At 38.2% G+C, this 26,540-nt stretch overlaps 1 protein-coding gene across 8 annotated transcripts in view; it reads left to right on the top strand.

The window, feature by feature from the left end:
- The window catches only part of LOC120477912 (nuclear factor 1 B-type-like), a 131,656-nt gene that overhangs the window by 72,259 nt on the left and 32,857 nt on the right, over positions 1–26,540 (top strand). For all 8 annotated transcript variants that reach the window (XM_089128348.1, XM_089128344.1, XM_089128343.1 and 5 more), the window contains exons 3-6: positions 17,243–17,296; positions 19,715–19,783; positions 24,277–24,397; positions 24,755–24,867. In XM_089128348.1, coding sequence (XP_088984474.1) covers positions 17,243–17,296; positions 19,715–19,783; positions 24,277–24,397; positions 24,755–24,867 — 357 coding nt within the window. The remainder of the gene's footprint in view (positions 1–17,242; positions 17,297–19,714; positions 19,784–24,276; positions 24,398–24,754; positions 24,868–26,540) is intronic.

The raw sequence follows: 26,540 nt of genomic DNA, 5'->3' as shown, positions 1-26,540 counted from the left end.
GATTGGGGCCCCAGGCCACGCATGGGAAATGTTGCAGCACCTCTGCCAACCGCCTGGGACTGCGGCCGAAGCCCTGCTGCCTTACGCCTGCCACTGGTGTCAGCAATGGGATTGGCCTTCCTTCTAGAGAGCATTTGGAAAAAGTCCCTCTCTGAGAAAAGTAGTCCAGTATTGAAGGTTGGGGGCATACGTACATGCAAACAGTTGCCAAGAGTGTGGATTATTGTGTCGATCTAATGGTGGCTCTTTGATATCCGCTCCAGTTCCCATTATGCAATGGCATATCCAGGCCTGATGCAGATACAATTTTGAAGCATTGGCAGGAAAGCCTATCCGAGTGCTAGGGGAGTATCACTTTATCATAGGCCTCTAATGTTGTAAAGCAACACAATTTATTTTGAGGGAAACACATTTCTGGACTGTTGATGCTTACATTGGTTACCGTCTATTTCGGTTAGCAAAAGCCATGGTGATTGGTTAGAAACAAATGGACAGTTTATTCCCACACATTATAAGTTAGGAAAGCATCATGAGTTAGAGAACTTGCCGATGTCTTTGTAAAACTGTTCATTCTTGCTTTGGTCCCAGATTTATTGATGTCACCACAAACTAAAGATTGTCTTTTGGGTCAACGACAAGATGTAGCCTAATTTATTTTATTTATTTATTTTTTTGTCTGAATCTAATAATTTAATAATAAATAATTGTGATTCGTACATAATCTTAAATTCATCTATAAACATGCATTTAATTTCTGGATTATAATTGATACTTTGAGCAAGTCATTATATTTTATATTTTGATTGAGAAGCATTAATGTTAAAATGATGTATCCAACCCTGACCATGCCAATATGTTTGTGCAGTATGCAGTTTTACTCTATAATGAAATGAAAAGGTAGATGATCAAACGTTTACATGTTTATGGCAGCGCCACACAGGGCAAAAAAAAAAAAAAAAAAGGTAGTAAAAATGTAGCTGGGTTTTTCCTCAGACGATGGAAAATTGCTCCAGGCAATAATAATTAATGCTCACGATGGTAGCATACCTGGGCTGTAAAAAGAGCTTAAAAGTGTTCTGGTCCTTAGAATTCTTCTTGAGGTAAAGAAGACAGGGTGTGCCTCTTAGCCCTGATCTCCCAATGTGCAGCAATGACTGAATGGGAACAATGTGTGTGTTGTCTAGAACAGTGGCAATGTGTTTGTGCACTGAAGGTCTTCAGGGGTGCGCTGGAGGGGTGCTTGCTATTTGTTGAAAAACTAGATCAGATCACATCACATACAGTGAGAGAAAAGTGCTGTTTTCCTCTTCTTCCTTCTCCTTCCCTTCCTTAACTTATTTCCTTAAGCCCTGCCTCTGAGAAACTTGTCCCACAAAACACAAACAAGAAGGCCCCACTCTCCTTCACGTTGTTTGTCTTTTTGAGCTATGCATGAGAAGTATAAGCCACTTCCCATGTGTGACGAAGCGCTCGCCTTTGACCAATTAATCAGCCTTGTAAACAAACAGAAACTCAGACGATGGAAGGTGACAGGTTTGGCTGTCAAGGCAAAAAAGTCCCCTGAGGTTAGGTCAAGTAGACGGTTGCAAAAAACAGAGGAAGTGACAGAAAAAAACAACAGGAGAAGAAATAATGTCGGACGGGAAATTCCTGAGTTGGCTCTTGGAAAAGCTGACTGTTGGGACTAAGAGTCCCATCCGCCACTTCATTCTTATAAAGGAGAGGCTACATCGTTCGTTTGCACAAAAGAGCTCTTATGTGATTAACATGTGAACTTGCCTTTTGAGGTCAAGAGAACAAAAACAGTGAACTAACATCTCAGGCCTCCCAACGCTGGCTTGCACCCTCCTTCCTTTCTCCTAAGCCTTCCTCAGCTTCTTTTACCTCTGAGAGTGTGTCTACTTGGAGGCTTGTTAAGAAATGCCACCTTTGTAGGTGAAGGCGAATTAACAGGCCTCCTGAATTCAGCTGCATGACAGCTTGGCATTGTTCTTCATATCATTTTAGTGTTTTGGCAGCCAAAAAAAAAAAAAAAAAAACGGAACTGCACGCAAAGACCTTTTGCATTCTATCCCCTAAAGCGAGGGAGGGTGGTTGTTGCCACACTATGCAGGAATGCCTGCTGTAACTCTTAGTCTACCACATATGATTCATAAAAAAAGTGACACTGTTTGCATTTCTTCCTTGTCTTTTTATCTTCTTCACAAGGCATACTTTTATCCTTGTCTGCTTAGAATTGCAATAACCCAAAAGATGACAGTTTTCAGGCATCAAAATAAACAGACGGCACATGATATTAATGCACAATCTTTTCTTTATTGAAATTTCTCAAATGGTGCTGTCAAATAATCTGCTGAACATACTTTCAGTGAGACGTCCATTAAGACATTTCACTACAAGTAGATGTGTCCTTATTTTTTTTAGGAAGATTTACAGGTTAGGGAAGAATGAAGACAAAGCTGTTTGTTATTGGAAGCATTTCTCATTTTGCGCCAGGACCCCGTTTCTTAATGCCAGTCTTTGTGTAAAATTGTTTATGGTTTTAGAACAACATAATCTGAAATTCATTTAGCGGTTCCTCCTCTCACAATCGGCCATATAAACTGAGAACTGGAGCCAAACCACATGTTACTGTTGAAGCCCAAGGCCACCCCGGCAAGCCAAAGAAGCACATGGAGGATTTGCCTGCCTGAGCATCTGCCAGGGACGAGGGATCCTGCCACGTGAATAATGGGTTGCATCACTCCTTTCTGGTGGGCTAGCTTGAGTTCTTTGAGGCAGTTGGACAGTTGCTGCGGCAAGACATGTCAATTGGCCTGTTTGTTGACCTTGCAGTGGTCGTGAGCACTATTCAGAGTGAAAGGACTTGCACTTGTATTAATCATCACTGGCTTTTTGACACACTTTAAAGGAACGTCTTTGTCTGGGGAACACTATCTTGCCTCTACAATCGGTTTTACACACTTGCTACATTTGCCAAAAAAAGGAAATTGTAGGTTTTTGTTGTAAATATGAGCGCTTTCTCAAAAAGCTGAATGACATAATAAAGGACTCACCTTTTATAGGCACAACCGACTAATCAATGATACATTTTCTTTTCTGACTTCTATCCCTCAATTTATATTGGCTTCGAACACCAGAAACATGTTGCCCATTAATTAAAAGACCATCTGACTAGACTAGCAAGGACTCATAATTCAGCAATTTATGAAGGTGGGACAAGGCACAGAATGGCTATAGAGATAGCACTAGTAGGTAATGCTGTTACACCAAGAGACACCTGCAGCATCTATTTTAGCCCTGGCTGAGTTTTTTTTTTTCTTTTTTCTGTGTGCACTGAAATTAGTGGTGTCATAGCACTATAAAAGTGCTCAGACATCTGTTGGCTATGTTGGGAGTCAGTTTTTATGTTTGTAATGACACATTAAACTCAGTGTTCCCCCCATCTTGTTCCAGAAGTGTGTGCCAGTGGAGCTGTCTAAATGAGTGTGTGCTTTGTTCCTTTGTCTGTTTCAGGCCAAGATCTCGTCTTAGATGTGGCATTATATGATCCAATAATTCCCTCAACATCCTAATTAGGTTGTGTGTGTGTGTGTGTGTGTGTATGGGTGCTAAACAGTGGCTGTCTGTCGCCTCTGGCCCAGCTGGAGTGAGGCCATACTTGGGTACTACTTCTCTACTGTGTTGGCACATTGCCCCGCCTCCTCATGCTTGAGCTGACACCCCATTGGCCCTCACCACAAATGGAAGCTTGGCTATCACCTTAGGTTGGCACTGTGATGTCTTCCAGCTGAAGGAAATACAGTTGCATAAGGGATTCTGATCTGTAGACTTTTTTTTCCATTCTGCATTACAATTTACATATTGTCCATTCTAAATAGTATGTGAGATTAGATTTAGCACTACCTGGATCATAGTATTTTGAAATTGTATATGTTGATATTGTCTGCAACCCCTTGAATGTCAGTGATCAAGCGATTAAAGTCGTGACAGGTTTTTAAGGTAACCAATTTAGCTACATGTAGGCCTGCCGCAATAGTCAATAAATCAATTAATCGCACGAAAAAAAAAAATAGCTCGATAATTTTTCTGCCCGTGATAATTCCCATTTGCATGCTTGTTTGTTTTCCTCGTCTCTCTCTTTACCAAAGAGACTGGATGTTAACTCTCGGTTCCTTAGCGTAGGAGGAGTGAACTTGAGCTTAGATTCTCTGCTCTATCCCGAACTTGGATCAATCACGTTGTGTTGTGTGGTGTGAACAGCTAAACAACTTGAACACTCATGATTTCACTGAGAGCAAGTCATGTAGTGTAAACTGCACAGTTCAGCCCGACATTTTAAAATCATGTAGTGTGAACTAGGCTTAAAGCGAGGGAGGGTGGTTGTTGCCACACTATGCAGGAATGCCTGCTGTAACTCTTAGTCTACCACATATGATTTATAAAAAAAGTGACACTGTTTGCATTTCTTCCTTGTCTTGTATCTTCTTCACAAGGCATACTTTTATCCTTGTCTGCTTAGAATTGCAATAACCCAAAAGATGACAGTTTTCAGGCGTGATAATTCCCATTTGCATGCTTGTTTGTTTTCCTCGTCTCTCTCTTTACCAAAGAGACTGGATGTTAACTCTCGGTTCCTTAGCGTAGGAGGAGTGAACTTGAGCTTAGATTCTCTGCTCTAGCCCGAACTTGACCCAACCTTGACCCGATATTTCCCGACATTTCCCGACACTATCCTCGTGCCGGGCCCTTGAGAGACGTGCACTGCCAACGCAATTGAGAGTGAAGAGTCATGTGCCGATTTGGGTTGATATGGGCGGGGTCTGAGCCGGTCGGCCATGATGGTAGGTGACACTATCGGTTGCCAGGGGCAACGCCTTCAGAACTTCGCAGAGGCACAACTAAACATTACAGAAATAGCGAAAGAGAGACAGCGCAGCTTAGTATTTGTTTACATTTTAGCAATACGCCGCAGTTTCTTTGGAAGATATGGAGAAGGAAGACAAATGAGACTAAATAACAATGCTAGCCAGCTTTATTTAGAGAAACAGCTTGTCAATAAACTTACAGCAGCAACAGCGAGCAAAGCATGATTTCAAAAGGAACGCATTTCAGCACAGTTCGCCTTTTGTTTAACACAAACAAACAAAATGTACTCTGTTATTCAAGTAAAAGGGTTTATTTTGTTATAGATATATCTGTACCGTGAAATGTTTTAAAAAGACACTTTTGTTAATGACGTACGCCTCACATTGACAGGGGAATGTCCGATCTGTAGGCTTAACTTTGCACGGCAGGTGCAAATGCACGTATCTGATTCATATCAGATTAATTTACACATATGAATGAGGTGTTCAGGTATGACTGAACACTCGCAGTTTAACGTTACAGGTTTGGGGGTTTCTAAGTCTTGCACCCAGCTGCAGAAGAGTTGTTCAGAAGCTTCTAATGACTTAAAGCTTCTGAACTCTTCCATCGTGTAGGCAGTAACGTTTGGCCCTGATACCATAAACAGGTAATTGACTATGTCATGGTATGTGAAAGGTGGTAGTGCTTTGGGTCAGGGTTATAGGGTTAGATATAACCCTAATATATATTAGATATAAACCCAATTCCCTAAAAGTTGGGACACTGTGCAAATTGTGAATAAAAACAGAATGCAATTATGTGTAAGTTTCAAATTTCAATATTATATTTAGAATACAACATAGATGATATATCAAATGTTGAAAGTGAGACATTTTGAATTGCCATGCCAAATATTGGCTCCTTTTGGATTTCATGAGAGCTACAAATTCCAAAAAAGTTGGGACAGGTAGCAATAAGAGGCCAGAAAATTTAAATGTACATATAAGGAATAGCTGGAGGACCAATTTGCAACTTATTATGTCAATTGGCAACATGATTGGGTATAAAAAGAGCCTCTCAGAGTGGCAGTGTCTCTCAGAAGTCAAGATGGGCAGAGGATCACCAATTCCCCCAATGCTGAGGCAAAAAATAGTGGAGCAATATCAGAAAGGAGTTTCTCAGAGAAAAATTGCAAAGAGTTTGAAGTTATCATCATCAACAGTGCATAATATCATCCAAAGATTTAGAGAATCTGGAAAAATCTCTGTGCATAAGGGTCAAGGCCGGAAAACCATACTGAATGCCCGTGATCTTCGGGCCCTTAGACGGCACTGCATCACACACAGGAATGCTACTGTAATGGAAATCGCAACATGGGCTCAAGAATACTTCCAGAAAACATTGTCAGTGAACACAATCCACCGTGCCATTCACCGTTGCCGGCTAAAGCTCTATAGGTCAAAAAAGAAGCCATATCTAAATGGGAACCAGAAGCGCAGGCGTTTTCTCTGGGCCAAGGCTCATTTAAAGTGGACTCCAGCAAAGTGGAAAACTGTTCTGTGGTCAGACGAATCAAAATTTGAAGTTCTTTTTGGAAAACTGGGACGCCATGTCATCCGGACTAAAGAGGACAAGGACAACCCAAGTTGTTATCAGCGCTCAGTTCAGAAGCCTTCATCTCTGATGGTATGGGGTTGCATGAGTGCGTGTGGCATGGGCAGCTTACACATCTGGAAAGGCACCATCAATGCTGAAAGGTATATCCAAGTTCTAGAACAACATATGCTCCCATCCAGACATCGTCTCTTTCAGGGAAGACCTTGTATTTTCCAACAAGACAATGCCAAACCACATACTGCATCAATTACAACATCATGGCTGCGTAGAAGAAGTATCCGGGTACTGAAATGGCCAGCCTGCAGTCCAGATCTTTCACCCATAGAAAACATTTGGCGCATCATAAAGAGAAAGATGCAACAAAGAAGACCTAAGACAGTTGAGCAGCTAGAAGCCTTTATTAGACAAGAATGGGACAACATTCCTATTCCTAAACTTGAGCAACTTGTCTCCTCAGTCCCCAGACGTTTGCAGACTGTTATTAAAAGAAGAGGGGATGCCACACAGTGGTAAAAATGGCCTTGTCCCAACTTTTTTGAGATGTGTTGATGCCATGAAATTTAAAATCAACTTATTTTGCCCTTAAAATTATGCATTTTCTCAGTTTAAACATTTGATATGTCATCTATGTTGTATTCTAAATATAATATTGAAATTTGAAACTTCCACATCATTGCATTCCGTTTTTATTCACAATTTGTACAGTGTCCCAACTTTTATGGAATTCGGTTTGTAGAATAAAACGATTTGTGGGACTCCCGCAAACTAGAAATATCTATGAATAAAACATATAAAAACAAATAGATTTGTATTCATCTGTTGCAGAAAAGCAACATGAACAAATAAAACAGAGCTTCCAGGGTTTCTATTCATATGAATGAAATTCAATTTCATTCATATGTTTTCAGCATTGAGCAATGTAGCCAATCACAGACATATGTGTTGATTTCTTGAATGCAATGGCCAATCAGAAGCCACTCCCCTCACCGCTTTCTGCATTTTTTGTTCAGAGACTGAGTCCATTGCTTTTATTGTTTTTGGTTGTTTTATTCATTTATTGTGGATATTTAAAATGTTTTCCATTTTCAGTGTTAAATAGTCTTTATAAAGGTTTATTGATCTTTGAAAAGGTGTACCCGCGTTATTAAGCCATTAACATTATTTAGATGTAAATATTATCGTTTATCACAACAATTTCTTGGACAATTTATCGTCCAGCAAAATTTGTTATCGTGACAGTCCTAGCTACATGTCAACGCAATCAGTACCTAAGAATTGGGTTTGTATTAGCAAGACACTATCTTTACCAATTTTCTTTACCGTTTTTCTTTACGAATATTCACAATAAACTTTGGGTTTGACACGTGATGCAACTTGGTCACATTGGTAAAGTAACTTAAAAATATAGTATACGCTTATAAATAATTGGTATCATTGTCAATCATAAAGAAGCAATATTAGTTGTGGAGTTCATTTGAATTTAAAGTCAAAGCCACACATGTTTCTCACTTTTTTACAAATCTAAACAATACAGCTTTAATAAACCACAGAAATCTTAGGCATGCTGGTGTAGATTCTGACTAACCTGCTTTATTGCTACAATATGCAAATGTCACCACGTCACCTACACTGCTATCTTAAACTGAACCTTTATTTATATAGCTCTTTATGATACCGGCTGTTTCAAAGCAGATTTACAATGATACCAGGAAAATGTACTTTGGCTGTTGTTCAGCTGAAGTCAGTTTAGCTATAGAATAATTGATGGAGCTCATTCCTAACATTCCTGCTCCATAACTTCTACATTGTCTGAATTGGCATTTCTTGACATGTACTGTAATTATTTTATTTATGCAAATCTAGCTTGAAGGAGAGGAACTTTACATTGTGTACAAGAAATATACACTTTTTATGACGTCCTGACACTGGAAGGATTTCTGTAAGTGTGCAAGTATGCATGCTTAGATGTGTAGGCAATGCTATATTGACTGTACAAGTCTTTAACTTGTGATAGCAGGTGAGCATGCAACTAAAAGGATAAGCATAAAATATTGCTTTAGGTGTTTTTTTTTTGTAGTCTGAAGATAAGACATTGAGAATTGTTATCTGTATAGCATATGATAGGTTAATCCTTGCACCGAGTTAGACGACACATTCTGAAAGAATAGTTTTGTTAACCTGAATCTCGAGACACCTTCCATTGCATACATACATTTTGTCAAATTTGAAAATAAGTCATTTTGCACTTACATTGCTAATTTTCACACACACTATACTGCTACTGATCAACATACTCCACAGAGGAATTGGCCTCCTGGCGTGTCATTCACAACTCACAATGCTCTCTCTCTCTCTCTTCTCCTCCATTTCTCTCAATCCATTCGCGTCCCCATCTCTCCTCCTCTTAACTACTTGTGCGGAGTTAATGGACTGTTTTGGCTTGGTTCCAGCCACTGAGTGTCACCTCATTAGTGTTCCTCTCGACAGGAGCTACATACGGCAGAATGTCATTGGTTCCCCCCTTCCGCCTCCCCCATCCTGATCCGTAGAAGCCTCCATGAATGGGGAAATGTGCATGCATAATTGAATCTATAGTCTCAGTCTCTTCATCCCTCCCTCCCTCCCTCTTTCCCTTCATTCCTCCTTTCCTCACGTCTGACGGCTACAAAAAGGCTTGGACATTTGCCACGGCCATGGATGGATCAGGCCGATGGTGGCATCCCACGACTCCACGCACACTCATACAAATGGACCGTTCACTTGGCCAATCTAACAACAATACGAGCAGAAGCGATACGCTGTCAGGGGGAGATTTTGGAGAGGTTTGGTCTACACTTGTCAACTTATTGATGTGTGTTATGACGACTAGGATCTGAGGCCCCTTTGGAACGAACGTGTGACTAAAGTTTGCAAGGCCAGACGGAGCAGTTGTGAGCGAGTTTTTTGATGTGCCCTCTATAGGCTTCCTTTTGTTACTTAGGTGGAAAACAGACACACACACACAGTGCTGTCACAGTGGTCCAGTCATTTTTAATTTGACAGATGAGCCACCCTGGGTTCAGTGTTGTGCTGACATGGGAACATGTGTACATCGGTGCTCGCTGCGTGATGCAGTGTGCGTCTCAGCCATTGTGTGCGCTATATGCTTGTATGTCTTTATTAACACAGTGTGATATTGTGAAGACGTGTGCCTGAAGTTACACATTGTGTGTGTGTGTGTGTGTGTGTGATGCCCTGAGTGACTTGTTTTCCCAGACACTTCTTTTATTTGCACTTTTTTAGCCACAGAAGGCAGTCTGAATCACACAATTTCTCTTTTGTTTCAGTCTTGCTCTCTCTCTCTCTCTCTCTCTCTCTCTCTCTCTCTCTCTCTCTCTCTCTCTCTCTCTCTCTCTCTCTCTCTCTCTCTCCTATACACCCCACTCTTTTTTAATAGCCCCGTCCTGTCTCTACCATTGTTTGGTTCCTCTTTTCAACTCTATCTCTCTTTCCCACCCCCTTTCTTGTTCTTCTCAATCTCTAATTAATTCCTGGAGATTCTGACTTTAGCCTCCCCTCTTCATGTCTGCAATCAAGTGCTTGAAATCAGGCTGGAAACTGAGGCCAGTGTTTAATGTGAGGATGTGTGGCTGGGGAGAAACTTTTTTTTTTTTTTTTTTTTTTTTTGGTGAGGGGGGATAGTGTGGTAAGTGTCTGTCACTAGGAGCTTTAGTCCCATTTTCACACCATGTCTGTCTGTGTATGTGTGGATAGACTGTGTCTGAGAGAGGGTCAGTGTTTGTCTCAGTCTGTGTGTAGTCTGATCTGTGACATGCAGCCCCTTAGGATACTCGATAGAAGAAAACTGGAGTTGTAATCTAATCAGTGTCCTTAATAAAAACAGTCTTGGCACAATTAGAGATCTAAAGATGTGTCCTATATTATTGGACAATCTAATGGACAATCTAATGGATTATTGGACAATCTAAAGATTGTCCAATACAGAAAACCAACATTTTCAACCATTCAAGCAATGAGTATATTATATTTACTTAACCTGAATTTTTAATCTTTAAACAAATATTTAAATAAATATTCATTTGTATAATACACTACCACTAAGTTTGGGCTCAGTTAGAGTGGCAGTAAGGACATTTACAATATTAATTCAGACATATACAAGTTTCCACAAAAAGCACAACCATTTTCACTATGATAATAATAAGAAATGTTTCAGATGTCAGATGTGGGAAATCAGTGGGTCAAAGTTAAATGTACAGTTTTGCAGTCATAAAGATCACAGAATGATGTGATTGACCAATCAGACTTAAGTGTCCCAGTGTGCAATAATTAATATTTGAGCTATTTATTTGTTTATTATTTATTTATTTATTTGCTTTTAAAATTTTTGTATAATATGAATCATTGTAGCATCTAATATATGTAGCATTGATTAAATACTTTGGCATAAACACATTATGTTTAGCATGCATAATTACCATATTTTTATATTTCAGTATTTTTATTGAGTTGATATTTGTTAATTAAATGGTTACATTTACAGAACTATGCACTATGAAATGACATATATCATATATGCAGTATATACGCCCATATACTAATGTCCTTTCAGAGAAGAGATGCCTATTTACACAAGCCTCATCTGACATTCACTCTCTATCTCTAGAGCTGGCACGCTGCTCACTATATCTATGTTTGGGTTACAACAAACTTTGATAAAGAGCTGTGATTTATCAACAATTGCCATAATGAATAGAGGGAAAAGTGAAACAAGTAGTGAGAGATATGTATCTGAAAGATTGATTTAAAGACATTAAGAAAAAAAAAAAACAGAAGAGAAATGTTAAGTATAAGTAGAAGTATACACAAAGATCCTTCTCTGTGCACTTTTTGGGTATGCATGCTGATGTCAGCCATACCGTGAGGTCATAAGAGCGGGTCAGTGACTAGCACACACAAACACACATTCAATCGCTGGGTGTCACTCAGCCACACACAATATTTACTCAATTGCAGCTGTACAGTTCAAAACATTTGGGCCAGGACTGCCCATAATTAGAAGATATGTCTACCTCTCTGGTTCTCTCTGCTGCCTATCTCTCTCTCTCTCTCTCTCTTTTTCTCACTCTCCCTCCCTCTGCTTGGCTCAGGATTCAGGATAGAGTGAAAGAGAGAGAGCGTTCTTGGCTCGGGCCTGGTTTCTTTGGCAAGTATGACAGTATATGTGTGCAGCTTTCTAAAATGGCTGCCAGACGCCTCCTCCTGAAATGTCGACGGTGTGCACGCGGCAGGTCTGTTTGCGTGTGCGTTTGCGCGTGCGGGGTGGGGGTGTGATACAGTGAATTAAAGTTGCTGAAGTATGTGATAGCTCTCAACCACGCTCAAAACAAAGACAAGAGGCTGCTTGGGTTACATGGGGACGGAGCCAAGTGTGAGTGTGTGTGCTTGGGTTCATAGATCCCAGATTCAGGTATTGGAGGTATTCTTCCCGCAGAATAACATCACGTTACATTGCAGGTGGCAGAAGTGCTGAGGGTATAATTGTGACAGCTGTATGGATGCTATCCAGTAGATTAGGTGGCACGAGGATACATTAGGGCATCATATTTATGAAGTTCAAGCGATCCGCGATGAGCTCATCTTGCTTTTATTCATGTGGATATGATCTTAGATCGAATGTCTTCGTCTTAGATTTTTAGTCACCAAGAAAAGCATAATGTTGCTTAATGTAGTTCACCCATAAAATGAAAATTCTGTCATCATTTACATTATTAAAATGTGCCCTTTGACTTCCATTGTATAGGAAAAAAGAGCCATTTTTATATATCATCTTATATTACACAGCAGACACAATGACATACACTTTTGGAATGACTTGAGGGTGAGTGAATATTGACAGAATTGAATTTTTTTGGGGTGAACTGTCCCTATTTGAAGTTACATGAGCTCAGATTGTGTGGCATTTTATGGTCGTGACACACCAATCTAACATTCGGCCACCAGCCAGTGCCATCATTTAGGGTCTATCGGCCCAGTTTTTGCTGTGTGTCCCGCAGCATTGGCACTAGTCGTTCACCGTCTGCAACTTTTCGGCCAATTGAGCATGTTGAATTGGTGCCAGAACGAAGAAAGTGAAGACCAACTGAACAACATGTTTCATATTCAAAATCCACAGTCCTAGTTTCCCTTTTTGAATAACGTATATAGACTACCGCCACCTACTGTTATGGAAAGTTATTTCTTTTAACGGAACATGTGCTAGTTGGCCGTTGGCTGTAGTCTTTGTGGTGTATTCGAAAATGATTTTTTTGGCCCAAAAACAGACTACACAAAGCGACAACACAGATGGCTTTTGTTGCTACTAGTTTGTTGATGTTGGCTCTGTGTGTCACAGCCTTTAAGGAGAACTCTGCTACTGCTTTTCTTACCATCAGACTTTTGATTCTCACCTGGCGAATGATAAAATCGGTTTAAATATCCCATAGGGTTTTAGAGTGCAGAATGTCATTGGATTTGGAAGTGGACTCTTAGGGGGCCAGATAGAAATGCGCTGGCAAACACTAAGAATACCTTAACAACAGTATATTAACATGCTACAGACCACTCAGAAGACCTTAGGAACTGTATTGCAATGCTCTAGCAACTACTCAAGGGCACCCTATCATGATGGGAAAGAGTATAGCATGGGCACACAGTCTACATTTTCATCAGATAAAAATTGTTATACCATACTTTCTTCATGGGCAACTGCACAAAGAAAGGAAAGATTCATTTTCCCCTCCTCAGTCTGCCCTCTCTCTTCCATGTTCTCTCCTCGGACAGTTTGTTTGTTTAAACAAGTGGCAGGGATGTTGGGTGCCAAGGGTTGTTGTGTTTGGAGAAGCTCAGAGTGTTTCTGGGAGCTGTCTCTCTCTTATACACAAGCGCGCACACACATATACAGCACTGCCCTGGCCAAACTGTTTAAATGTGTGATGTGTGGCTTATAGATATTTATTTTCAGAGCGAACCATCGGTTGCTTATTCAAACGCCCCACCATGTGTAAAGCACAGCCGCACATACACAGCCACACACACACACACATTATTATCATCTTACTAGTTCCAGGTTGGGCCTTCTTTTGCCTTCAGAACTGCCTTAATTCTTTGCATCATTTAGTACCTGCAGATTTGTCATCTGTACATTTTTTGCCACTTTTCTACTGTTGGGTGAAACCTTTCTCTTTGCTTAATTATTCCATTCCGTGCCGATCCGGCCCTGCCGGCACGGATATGGTTTCATTTTCCACTGGGGCTGATAACGGAGCTCTTTGGATTGTAATACAAATGTGTCAGTCGTTGCCTTGGTAATGCAAAGGTTTACTGATGATATAAGAAAACTATTACTTCATGGAGGATGATCAGATATTTCTTTTAATTTATTATTAATTTGTGTTTACGTTGCTCAAATAGTCAGCTACAGAGAAACTGGTTGGCAAAAAAAAAAAAAAACAGACATGTGACCAATCCTGAGTGGTAACCTCACAACACGCATTCTACCAGCATGGTTAGCTAACCCTGCTGAGAATTTCAGGTGGAGAATGGTTTGTAATCGTGCCCTTCAAGTGGAAACATAACTGGAACTGTTCCTTACTGTTTTTAGAACCATTCGGCCCAACGGTAGAAAAACGGTTTATGATGCAAATCTTCCATTACACCATATCACAAAGGTGCTCTACTGGATTGAGATCTGGTGACTGTGGAGGCCATTTGAGTATAGTGAACTCATTGCCATCTTCAAGAAACCAGTTTGAGATCATTTGAGCTTTGTGACGCGTTGTGGTGCGTTAATCTGCTGGTTACACTGTGGTCATAAAGAAATAGACATGGTCAGCAACAATTCTCAAGTAAGCTGTGGCATTTAAACAATGCTCAATTGGTACTAAGGAGCCCAAAGTGGGCCAAGAAAATATGCTCTACACCAATACACCACCAGCAGCAGCCTGAACCGTTGATACATGTTTACTCCATGCTTTTATGTTGTTTAATTCTGATCCTACCATCTGAATGTCGCAGCAGAAATCAAGACTCATCAGACCAGTCAATGTTTTTACACTCCTCTATTATCCAGTTTTTAATTGTAGCCTCAGTTTCCTGTTTTTTCCCCCCTAGAGTGGCTTCAGTAGCACATCTACTTCAAGGTTTCGACACGTTGTGTGTTCAGATATACTCTTCTGCATACCTCGTTTGTAACGAGTGGCTATTTTAGTTAAAATTGTCTTTCTATCAGCTTAAACTAGTCTGGACATTCTCTGGCATCAAGGAAGCATTTTCGTCTGGCACCAACAACCATGCCATGTTGAAAGTCACTTAAATCACCTTTCTTCTCCATTGTGATGCTTAGTTTGAACTTCAGCAGATAGTCTTGACCTATCATCTTGTCTACATGCCTAAATGAATTGAGTTGCTGCCATTGGATGATTAGATGTTTGTATTAATGAGCAGTTGAACAAGGTATACCAGTGAGTCTAAATAAAGTCAGTGGCCAGTGAGTGTACAATATATGCCATATTAAACTTTACAAAAGAGCTGGCGCTTGTAGATGTGGTATTACGTATTATGGAAAAATGTAAACTTTATTTTATATTTATTACAAAAATATTGAATATCCTCCTGAAATTAGCCATGGTTTCTTTATTTCTTTGTGTGCCGTAGCAGTGTGTCTGGAGCTGTTTAAAAGTGTGTGCTATCTGCTCTATTGATGTGACCTGTGTTTAATCACTCAACATCCATGCAAGATTGTACTTAGAGATGCAAATTATTCCTTTACCTCTCTCCATTTCTGTTTTCTCTCTTGGAACATCGGTATAGTAGATGTTTTGGATGTCAGCAGACTGATGGATGGTGTAGAACTTGCTTGTAAATTGTAGGGGGAGGGTAGTTGGCATAGGAACGGGCACTGTCACAATGCCAACCTGCTTCTGTCCAATCAAAAACTCAGCTGTTGGCCAATGGTCCAATACGCTTTCATGATTCAAACACTACTTATTATGTGGGGGGGAAAAAATAGTCGGAGCTTAATGCAGAAATAACTCTTAATTTCTAACAAATGCACAGGACAAACCATGAGTGGGGATTTTTCTCCTCCTCTGGCTCTATCTTAATTTTCTCCAGACTTTTTTCTTCTTAATATATGGTGTTCCCTCCCTTTCTTTGTCATTGTTGAGCTGAAGCCAAGAACATTCCATTTTTGCAGCTCTGTTTAATGGTCATTTCTGAGGGGGGTGGGATTTATTCCCATCTCTCTATCTCTTTCTCTCCCCTTTTAACTTTCACTTCTGAAATGAAGCTTAGGAAGGAACAAGAGTAATGTTCCAGCTAATTTTCTCTATTTTCCCCCACATTTATTTACTAAAAGCCAATATATTTAGCCATCATAATTGCATTGTCCGATTTCAGTGTTGAGTTGGTGGGTTAACTAAAAGGAGTTTTATTGCAACTTTTAGGTAAAAAAACAAAACAATAAAACAGAAATGCCTTATTGTTTAAGCATGTGGGATGTTTTAGTATTATATTGGTTATCGGCCTATATGATTGCTTGATTATTATAAATATCAATCCATATTGAATATATAGATCATCTGGTAGATATTTATTTGCACAACCTCATTTATTCTTTTTTTTACATTTAAATAAATGTTAGATGACAGCAAAAGCAATCTAAATGTAATATAAAAAAGCATTTTCCTCCTATACAATAGAATGTTGCAATACCTAAATTCAATTTAAAGCTATTGATTTCATTGGGTTTTATTAATTAAATCGCATAGGATATTAAAATCGTCTATAACATGATTATATTTATCGGTTTATTGTTATCGTCCAGAATTTTTATAGCAACAAATCCCTAATATGTTGCTTGGTGGGATCTTGAAATAAGCAGATTATTAAATGACTTCCTGAAAAGACTAGGATAATGCAAGCACTGTAGGATCAAGGAAGGGTCTTCCTAAAGGTTTTGTAAGGTAACATCATTAATTATGTCAACACTTAAAGCACACATCAATGGCAGGAATGAGTCTTTTCCTCCCCTACTCCTCTTCTTTGCTCATGCTCTTCAAGGTGGGGTGTGTATTGTATCTCCATTTTACTTTTGAGGCACGTTTCAGCTTTGCCTTTACCTGTTCCTAAATCCTTCTTTTTCCTTCCTCTTTTCTTCTCCCGTCCCCTCTCACTGAAAGAAACAAGCATGTAACTGCACACATCTGGCCTGTCCTGTCAGGACCCAGAAACTGTAGTTTCCTTTTCAGGGTGTTTCCTGTACCAAGTTATTTCTTTGTGTTGGGTTTGTTGCCTATTTGCTTTAATCAATCTGCATGATGTATAAAACCTGATGATCATGTTCTTCAGCATGCTTTGTGATGATCCAAAGAGCATCTGACCATTTTTTTACAAAGAGTTCACACATGGTCACAAATTTGCAGAAACGGAAATCATTTTTTCTCAGTTTATACCAGTGATGTTCCATGTTGTAAAATCTTAAAGTTTTCCAATTTTTTTTTCCAGGTTAAAATGTAAAATGTGGTCTTTTGGATCCTATTGTTTGTTGTTTGATTTTTTTTTTTTCCTGAATTTTCCTCATTTCCTAATGTCAACAAAACCAAAGCAGCTAAACAAACTTTGGAAAACACTGCCAAGTGGATGATAAATTAGAGTGAAGTGCAGTACTGTCATCTGTAGTCCTACTGTTCTTTCTGGGGTTTGTGTTTTAATCCACCAACTTTATTTGTCTTTTCAGACTCTCAACAGTCAGGAAGTCCAAGCAACAATGAGCCTGGCAAGAACCCTCCAGGTATGTCAACGTAATACATTAATGCACAAATGCACATAAAACTATTACCAGGTTCTGGTGTACCCATAATAATGACACCCCATAAAGACAGATAAATCCTGTATGACTTCTATGTTAGATGGTTGTTTATTTCATTTTGATTATATTGTTTTAGGGTTCCCAAAGACATGGACAATCTAAAAATATTTTGAGTTATGCTCACTTCTTAAAGGTGCCTTAATGGGGCTATTCTATTATTTTATAATGTTTTCTGGGTTGCCCTTATAATGTTAGTATTTTTTAATCAAAAATAGTCATAATTTAGAAATAAAAGGCATTTTTCCAGCCTGATTTTAGTCTCTGATTTGAACGCTCTGTTTGAAGGGGAGTGTCTGCTGTGGGATTCAGTGTAACCGGCCATGGCTGTGATTGGTCGACATGCTTGCAAATGTGAAACTTTGTCGAATACTTTTATTACAGCTATTATATGTTTTTACTATTACAGCTATAAAGATTAACGAATCGTGAGAAGTTTTTAAAGTATTTAGATCTCTCCCATCACATAAAATGTTGCTGTGATGGCCATTGATCAAGCAGATGACAGCAGAAGATCTTATCATTGCAATACAGTTTCTGCACTCTCTCTAATGCTGTCACCAATGCAAACAAGATGAGTATGTACAGTAAGAGCTTCGTTGTGCAGTGTAACGTGCGTCATTGATTTGGCAAGTGTCCAGATAAACTCACGCTGTGTGGAAAGATTGTTCTTTGAACTCTTTCTTTATATAATTTATTCACAATTAAAATACGTTTTTTTCTTCCTACTAAAAGAAACGATGTGAAGTTGATATTTTAGTCACTAGCTTGACTTACTGATGCAAAAACAGTATTTGAATGATTTTGAGAGAAAGATTTAGTATCTGCACATCAGAAATTGTTACATTTCCATATCAGAAATTGTTGCTTGGTAGCTCGACCGATTTATTTTCAGACGTTCATCGAGGCCAGCTCTGTGTTGGCCCAAGTTGAGGAAACAGTCGTCGGTGAAATGTTTCGGCGCATTTCCAGAGAAAATAAAATTAAGCCATTGTTTCATCAGAGGCTCAGATGAAGGGAACTAAAAAATACTTTTGTGTTCATGTGTACATCCAAACATTGAGCAACTGCTATGCTTCGGCTGCGCAGTTCTACCTGGCATTGAACATGGGCTGGCATATGCAAATGTTTGGAGGCGCACATATTAATGATCCCGACTGTTGCATCATAGTCGGTGTTGTTTAGAGATTCGCCTATTTTTCAGGGGTGTTTTTCAAAAACGAGATTTAAATAAGAAGGAGAAAACAATGGTGTTTGACACTCACTGTATGTCATGTCCATGTACTGAACTCTTGTTATTGAACTATGCCAAAATAAATTCAATTTCACATTCTAGGGCACCTTTGAATTATTTCATCAGCTAGAAATGTAGAGTAGTAATTATACAATGATAAAAACGTTTTATTTAATTTAAATAACAAATTCATGAAAATCTAATCTAGTAATCATTCACAAATGACTAGAAAAAAAACATAATGAAAATTAAATTATCAAAAGGTGTGGGACCCATGAGTTTGTGAGATGTATGTGTTTTTGTGTACATATATTTGTAAATTGAAATAAGCTGTACTTGTAGGCCTATAACTCATATTCAGAGAAGAGAAACGGATATTTATCTTGTCATTTGCCACTGAAACAACTTACTGTACAACTACTGATCAGTTCAAACCAAACCAGGTCTCAAATAAACTATACTATAATATATACTACTATATATATACTATACTATACTATACTATAAATATATGTCATGTAATTAATTAGCAGCTGTGAATTAAAGCTAAACTTTCCTTTATTTTTTAATTTTCCTTTCCAGTACCACAAAAAAACCTACCCTGTCTTCTAGTTGAACTCTTTTGCTTTTTTAGAGAAATTATACCAAAACAGGCTTACTTGATAAGAATATGAAAGCCAACCATTTCATGTCTGTGATTTTTGCAAGAAAAAAGCAGAAATGGCCATTAATATAACACAAGCCATCCTGTTGGGCTTTGCAATGCATTGTGGGAAAGATTTGAATTTTCCTGGCATGCTCTAGGAGGCTGACCCTGTGGGGCTGGCCTTTTTTTGGCTCAAGTCTGGAATGCAGTGTTATGTACTAGTTGGCTTTCTCTGACCCTAATCTATCTCTAGTCTGTACATAATACAAGTCACAGTTAGTTTTGTTACAGTCCCTGAAACTAAAAAATAGATTGAGACGAGGACTAAAGATTTGTTTAATCTATGTGGAAACTAAAATGTTTTCTGATGCCTGCTTACCAAACACACAGCATTTGAAATGTCCTCATGTGTATGTGTTAAGTAAGGACATGTGTCTGAAGAAAATGCTTTTGTCTCCCACAGTTTACTTGGAAGAGAGCTTTATTAAATCAGGGGTCTTTAGTGTTTCGGAGCTGGTGAGAGTATCCAGAAGTAAGTCTCTCTCTCTCTAAACATGCGCACACACACACTCACACACATACACAAACTGGTTTCACTACTGTATGTTAGTGAGGGCATCTCGTAGACGCAGGGTTTTATACAATTTTAAACAAGTACATGGATTTATATTTTATACAGGTAAAGATACTGCAAATGCATAAACCTACTCTGGAAGGATCTAGAAAAAATATTAATGAGTAGCATGAGGACTATTAGGCAGCAACACCAAAGCAAATATCCTTGCATAGTTATTGTAGATTTTTGGCCTGACATAGACATTTATTTTCATGAATATGTGAAATGGTTGCTATGTGAAATCTATTCTGTCTAAAAGTTATTTAGGTCGAATTGCACAATTGAACAACAGCAACACTTGAACACTCAGATCATCTATGTATCTATTCTGACCTAACTTCAAACTATTTTTAATAATAAAAAAAGGCAAGCCAACAACAAATGTGTCTTTTAAACTTTTCAATCTAGTTAATTAAGATTAGATTCTTACCCAACTCTGCTGTCAGTTTCCATGATTGGGATCTCCTTATTGATTTAATTTAATTTTATTATCAGATGGCAAAAAAGTCTATATTCATTATAAAAGTGAAACGGGCATTTATATAATTCACTCACGTCATATATGGACAAGATTAGATTCTCAGAAAACCTCTGCCAAGAAGCATACATCTTCAGATTCATGAACAAATGGATAAACAGGGCTACACTGGTTGCGATGTGTGTTTCTGACTCACTAAGAACTGATTCATAAGAGTCATTTTTAATGAAGCTGTCTACACAGGGAATGGTCCATGTGTGTGCAACCCACAGGGACAGTTTATAGAAAAATTTGTTTTCTTCCCATTATTTTGTGGTACACTTTTTTTTTTTTTTTTTTTTTTTTTCATCAAATGCTGCTGCACTACTGAAAAGCAGTACAGGAAATTGCTTATGTTTATATTTTATACTGGGTGCCAGATTGGGTGACAATTTTTTTTTTTAGGATGCCAGTTGCCATCCCATACCACCTCTGTACAGTAGATCTGCCTCTGAACCTACTCATTAGATAAATCTGTTGAAATCAGTAGATTTTATGTAAACATGGCCTTCAAATAGTGTGAACCACTTCATATGTCCTGGCAAGTAGATTATTTGAAAAGTTTCACTAAATGTGTTGGGACATTTTAAAAAAAAAATGGGTCTTAAAATATAGCTAAACCTATAAAAACACATTTATCTTAATAAATGAGGGCACACCATGGACTTTAGTTTTTACTAGTATAAATATGAATCTACTAAACCCATAACCTAGTTTAAAAAATAAAATATTTAGCGTTTTTAGAAGGGATCTGAATGTTTAAATGAGTGTTAGGATTATATTTCTTTGCATTTATATATATTCTACAAATGAATTTAGGGAGGTTGTCTCCAAGGGGATTTTTTTCTAACTTCTTGCGTCAGCTTCAACCCACAAGTATAGCTAAGTAAACATACAGAGCAACAAAACCAGCATGCTCTATGTCTATGCTGAGGCATTCCTGATTTAGCAAGGGAGGGACTTGCCCAGAACATCTGTGGAAAATCCAGTCTAGTGGGTCTTGTGTGTGTGTGTTCACAAGTTTTGGTGCACAAGCATACAGTAGTTTGTGTAGACATGCCTGTTCTCATCAGAGAGGATGACAGATGTTCCAAAAAAGAACCTCTCTTTGATAGCTGAGGACAATTTTGCCCTCAGGCAAGATTTGTACTAATTGCCATAGGGTTTATCAGGGTCTGAAAAACACACTCACATTTACCCTCCACACATATACACACACACACAAAGACACTCATATTCACCATAAGGGTGTATGATGCACTTGGTGACGCTGTAACTGATCCATGTCACACCTAAATGTAACACGACGCTCTCGATCTGTCCCACATACACACACACTGCCATCATTGTGGCCTCTATGATCCTACAGCCATATATACGACTTACCTGAAGTATACGGCACGTACCAAAAAACAGCAGAACAATGGAAGGTCTGTCAACACTTGAACACACTGACAGTTTATTGCACACTTAGGGTTTAAAATGGATAATTTAATGAGCATTGTGTTGCTCTGTAATGCAGTTCAGATGAGGTTAAAGTGAACACTGTATATATTGTTGTGGGTGCTCATATTAACTAGAACAAATGTCATACCTGCTCACCTGCATTCATGTGGTGGCAGCTGGTCTTTGGCGCAGTGCCAGCAGAGACTGACAACCATTTTTTATGTGTTTCCTGCACCTCAGAGCCTCAGGTCATATCATGTCATACATGAAAAGACAAACTCTGCTAAAACTTCATGACACATCTCCTTAAACTACTGCAAAAGAGACATTTTTAAATGTATATATATATATATATATATATATATATATGAAGAGTTCAGATGCAAAAGCCTCTAAATGCCATTTGAAATTTTCTTCTTTAATGATGATTTTTATCAAGCTTGTATATTTAAGTTCAGTGATTTCACTTAAATGGCAATGAAGATTACCTATTAATTGTTATTTAAGTGAAATTACTGAACTTAAATATACAAGTTTTAAAAAAAATCATCATTAAAGAAGAAAATTTCAAATGGCATTTAGAGGCTTTTGCATCTGAACTCTTCGTATATAGTGTATATGAAATTAACACTAAACACAAGCCTTGCATATTAATTCAGTAAGAATATTTTTTAGCCATGTGTTTGTGGTTTTATAATATATACATACATATGTTATACAACAGCCAGTTTGTACACCAATCCTTATCAGGACTGTACACAGGACTAATGCTTTTTTTTTTTTTTTTTTTACAAAGCTAATTATATTTTCTATCTACTACTGTAACACCGCCCCTAAACAGAATCTTCCAGATTAATGATTGGAAATAATATCACATTTCTAAACTTAAATACAATAATATAATAGATAATGTAATGTATGGAAGCTTGTTTCCGCCACTGAATAAAAAAATAAAATAAAGAATTGTGACTTTTTATCTTACAATTCTGACTTTTTTTCTCACAATTCTGACTTTTTTTCTCACAATTGCGAGTTTATATCTCACAATTCTGACTTTATTTCTCAGAATTGCGTGATATAAAGTCGCAATTGCGAGTTATAAAGTCAGAATTGTGTGTTATAAAGTCAGAATTGCGAGATATAAAGTCAGAATTGAGAGATATAAAGTCAGAATTGTGTGTTATAAAGTCAGAATTGCGAGATATAAAGTCAGAATTGCGAGATATAAAGTCAGAATTGTGTGATATAAAGTCGCAATTCTGAGAAAAAAAGACAGAAGTGTGACTTTTTTTCTCACAATTGCGAGTTTACATCTCGCAATTATGACTTTATAACACATAATTGCGAGTTTATATGTCGAAATTCTGACATCTTTTCTCAGAATTGTGAGATATAAACTCGCAATTGCGACTTATTAGGCCAATTCTTTTTCCCCCATCAGAATAGTTTAAATCTCACAATTCTGACTTTATATCATGCAATTCTGACTTTATAACTCGCAATTGCGACTTTATATCACGCAATTCTGACTTTATAACTCGCTTTGCGACTTTATATCACGCAATTCTGACTTTATGTCTCGCAATTCTGACTTTATAACTCGCAATTGCGACTTTATATCACGCAATTCTGACTTTTTATCTCGCAATTCTGACTTTATAACTCGCAATTGCGACTTTATATCTCGCAATTCTGACTTTTTATCTCGCAATTGCGACTTTATACCACGCAATTCGGACTTTTTATCTCGCAATTGTGAGAAAAAAAGTCGCAATTATTTATTTTATTTTTTTATTCAGTGGCGGAAACAAGCTTCCATAGTAATGTAATATAAAATGTACTTTTTTGCATTTGGCATATATTTGTATTCAGAGCAACTTATAGCTTATAACATGAAATGTATGTTATCAGTACATGTGCTCCCTTGAAACCAAAACCACTGCCTTATAAACACAGATACTGCCAATGATACTGTAGGTGTGCTTCGGTGCTACAGTGTACATTAGCCAGCTTATAAATCACCAGCATATTATGAAAGGTATGTTTATATTTTTAAGGAATAGTAGGTTTAGAGCTACAGTATCTGTTCATGAAAGACCAAACTAGCATTGTCATGCTATTGTATGTAAACAAAGAGGCTAGTGACAGAGGTTAGACCGCTGAACGGTGCTCTGGCTCTTGTGGTTTCTCTGTAGATATGATATCTCTGACACACTTCATACTGTTACAGCCCCTACGGCTGTTCTCTCTTAGATTGAGTTACAGCTACATGTTTGGGTTTGCCTTCATGCAAATTCTGCCCTGAATAACAGCTTCTAACTGAGAGCCAGAAAGAGTGCGTTAAACGTGATTTAGTTGATTGACTCTTTATGCCAAAATGACGTTAGTTACTCGACATTTCTACCTATCCCTAAACACTGTCTCTCTTTCTTTTACGTCTCACCAGCTCCTATCACACAGGGTTCAGGAGTGAACTTCCCTATGGCTGACATGCCAAGTCAGCCATATTATCAAGAACTGAACTCAGGAGTGAGTTTACACCGGTCCCTCTCATCTCCTCCTGGCAGGTTAGCATGCATGTTCAAACACATACATTATTAAACCTGTTTGTTGTCTTCAGTGTAAGATCAGCTTCACAAAAGATCAGCTAAACAAAGACAACAAAAGCAGTGTTTTTATTTTAAGAAAATATTTGAAGAAAAACACTATTCTAAAGCTAAATTAAAACAGTTTTGTCTGTGTATGCTATGTTTAAATCTATTAATTAAATTTTGCCCCACAATATGTTACATTTAGAGTTAGCTTGCGTCAAAGTTCATTAAAATATCCCTTAAAGGCAATATATTGGTTATATTTTAATCAATGTCACGGCACAGATTGGTGTAGATCAGTCAGATGAATGCATGTTCTTCTGTCCTCTGCAGTAAGCGGCCTAAGACCATCCAAGAGGACAGTATGGAGACTAGTCCCACCGGACCAGACTTCTACCCATCCCCCAGTTCACCGGCCAGCAGACCCTGGCATGAGAGAGACCAAGGTGAGAGAGACTGTTCATGGTCAAGACTTGCTCTGATTTCATTACCATGTGAGCATTAAGCTCATTTTCTCTATTTATGCACTACTAAGAGCTATTCAGCACTGTTTCTCTCTTTTAACCCTCCCTCTCTCTATGTCCTCTGTGTGAAGATCTTTTCAGTGTGATTTTCCCCTTTCTTCAGTTCTCAGTAAAGTGTGATGTTGATAAACTGGTCTTCATTCTTGCAGCACTTCGTGAACTCAGTCTTCATGCAAAACTGAGCAAAACACATCAGTCAGCATCAGCCTGTGGCATTCTCATAACCTCGGCTGTCTTTCTAACACTTCTGCAACAATAATGATGTTCTGAAATATGACCATTTGAACATTTTAGTGGTACAAAATTTCACTTCACTGGCGTTTATTTATTTTTCTCCTTTAATTTATGGAAGCATAACGCAATATTTTTTTTGTAAAGTCACACAATGAGTAAATAGAATGTAATCTCAACTTTTTGCATTAGTTGAGCCTCATGTGTCCATAAATTTTAGGTTTTGGTGAAGATTTTCATTCCTGTGCGCTATGCAGTTTAACTAGAAAGAAAGAGCAGGTTGTCCTGCTGTATATTTTGATTGGAACCTTCGATAAGACATCATTTATTAAGGAGAAGTGTCACATTTTCACAGGGTGGAACTGTTCAGTCTTGTTTTGTGTGGGCAAAATGTGTGTGTTAGTATTGGGTCTGGTTTCATCCTTTTGTAGTTTAATAGCTACGTCTAAAGGACTGTTTTTTAGCCTAATTTAATGTTTTTAGCCTAAGTTAATAGACATTAAATCTATTAACAACTTAAAGTACTTTAAATACATTTTACAAATGTTTTAGACAAAATCCCCACGATAGTTTTCGTAATTTTAGCAAAGAAAAAAAAACAATAAATCTGTTTAAATCTGTCAGATGTAGATTAGACTAGCCTGGTTTCCTGTCTGCATTGGTATTTGATTAGGCATGTTTCCTCCTTCAGAAAGGGGGATTTGTCTGGCGTGTGGCAACTATTGAACTTGACCTGATCTCTAAAATGGGTGTGTTAAAGGTCAGAGCAGGGTTGTGACCTTTCAGTTCAGACACCAGACCCAGATGGGATGGAGGGGGGAGGGGTGTGTGGCAAGGAATGAAAGGAGAGATCTTCTGTTCGCACCATTAGTTACCCTTGTTACTCATTCGCTCACATGACTGTCACCCAGCATTCGGTTCAGATCTTAGCTAAAATATTTTAGTTTTAATAGATATAAAAAATACTTTCCGTGTGAAAAATGTAGATTTTAGCATGTAGTCTAGAGAGTTTTTGTACAGTGTGTGTGTTAAGAGAGAGAGAAACAGGCAGGTGTGACAGCGTCTGTTTGAGCTTGTCCCTTGACGACCAACAGGTGGCCAGTATAAGAGGGAAAGGGAGAATTTGAGCACTAAAAAATACAACACTCAGCTATTTCAACAACAACAACAAAAAAAAGTCTTTAATTGTAATTACTTTCCATACTCATTCAGCTGGACACATTCCACTGTACATAAATGTTATGTCTTATTTTCTTGTCATGCACTCGTTTTTGTTTCTTGTGTTAGGGCTGTCAATTTAATAGGTTAATTTAGTTTGGTTCTTTTGGAAACAAATAATATGATACAAAATTAGAGCCTCAAGT

The sequence above is a fragment of the Pimephales promelas genome, chromosome 1 (genome assembly GCF_988280905.1).
Source record: "Pimephales promelas chromosome 1, fPimPro1.hap1.1, whole genome shotgun sequence".
NCBI lineage: Eukaryota > Metazoa > Chordata > Actinopteri > Cypriniformes > Leuciscidae > Pimephales > Pimephales promelas.
Note: the sequence above shows the minus strand (reverse complement) of the source record. Positions and strands in the feature narration are given on the sequence as shown.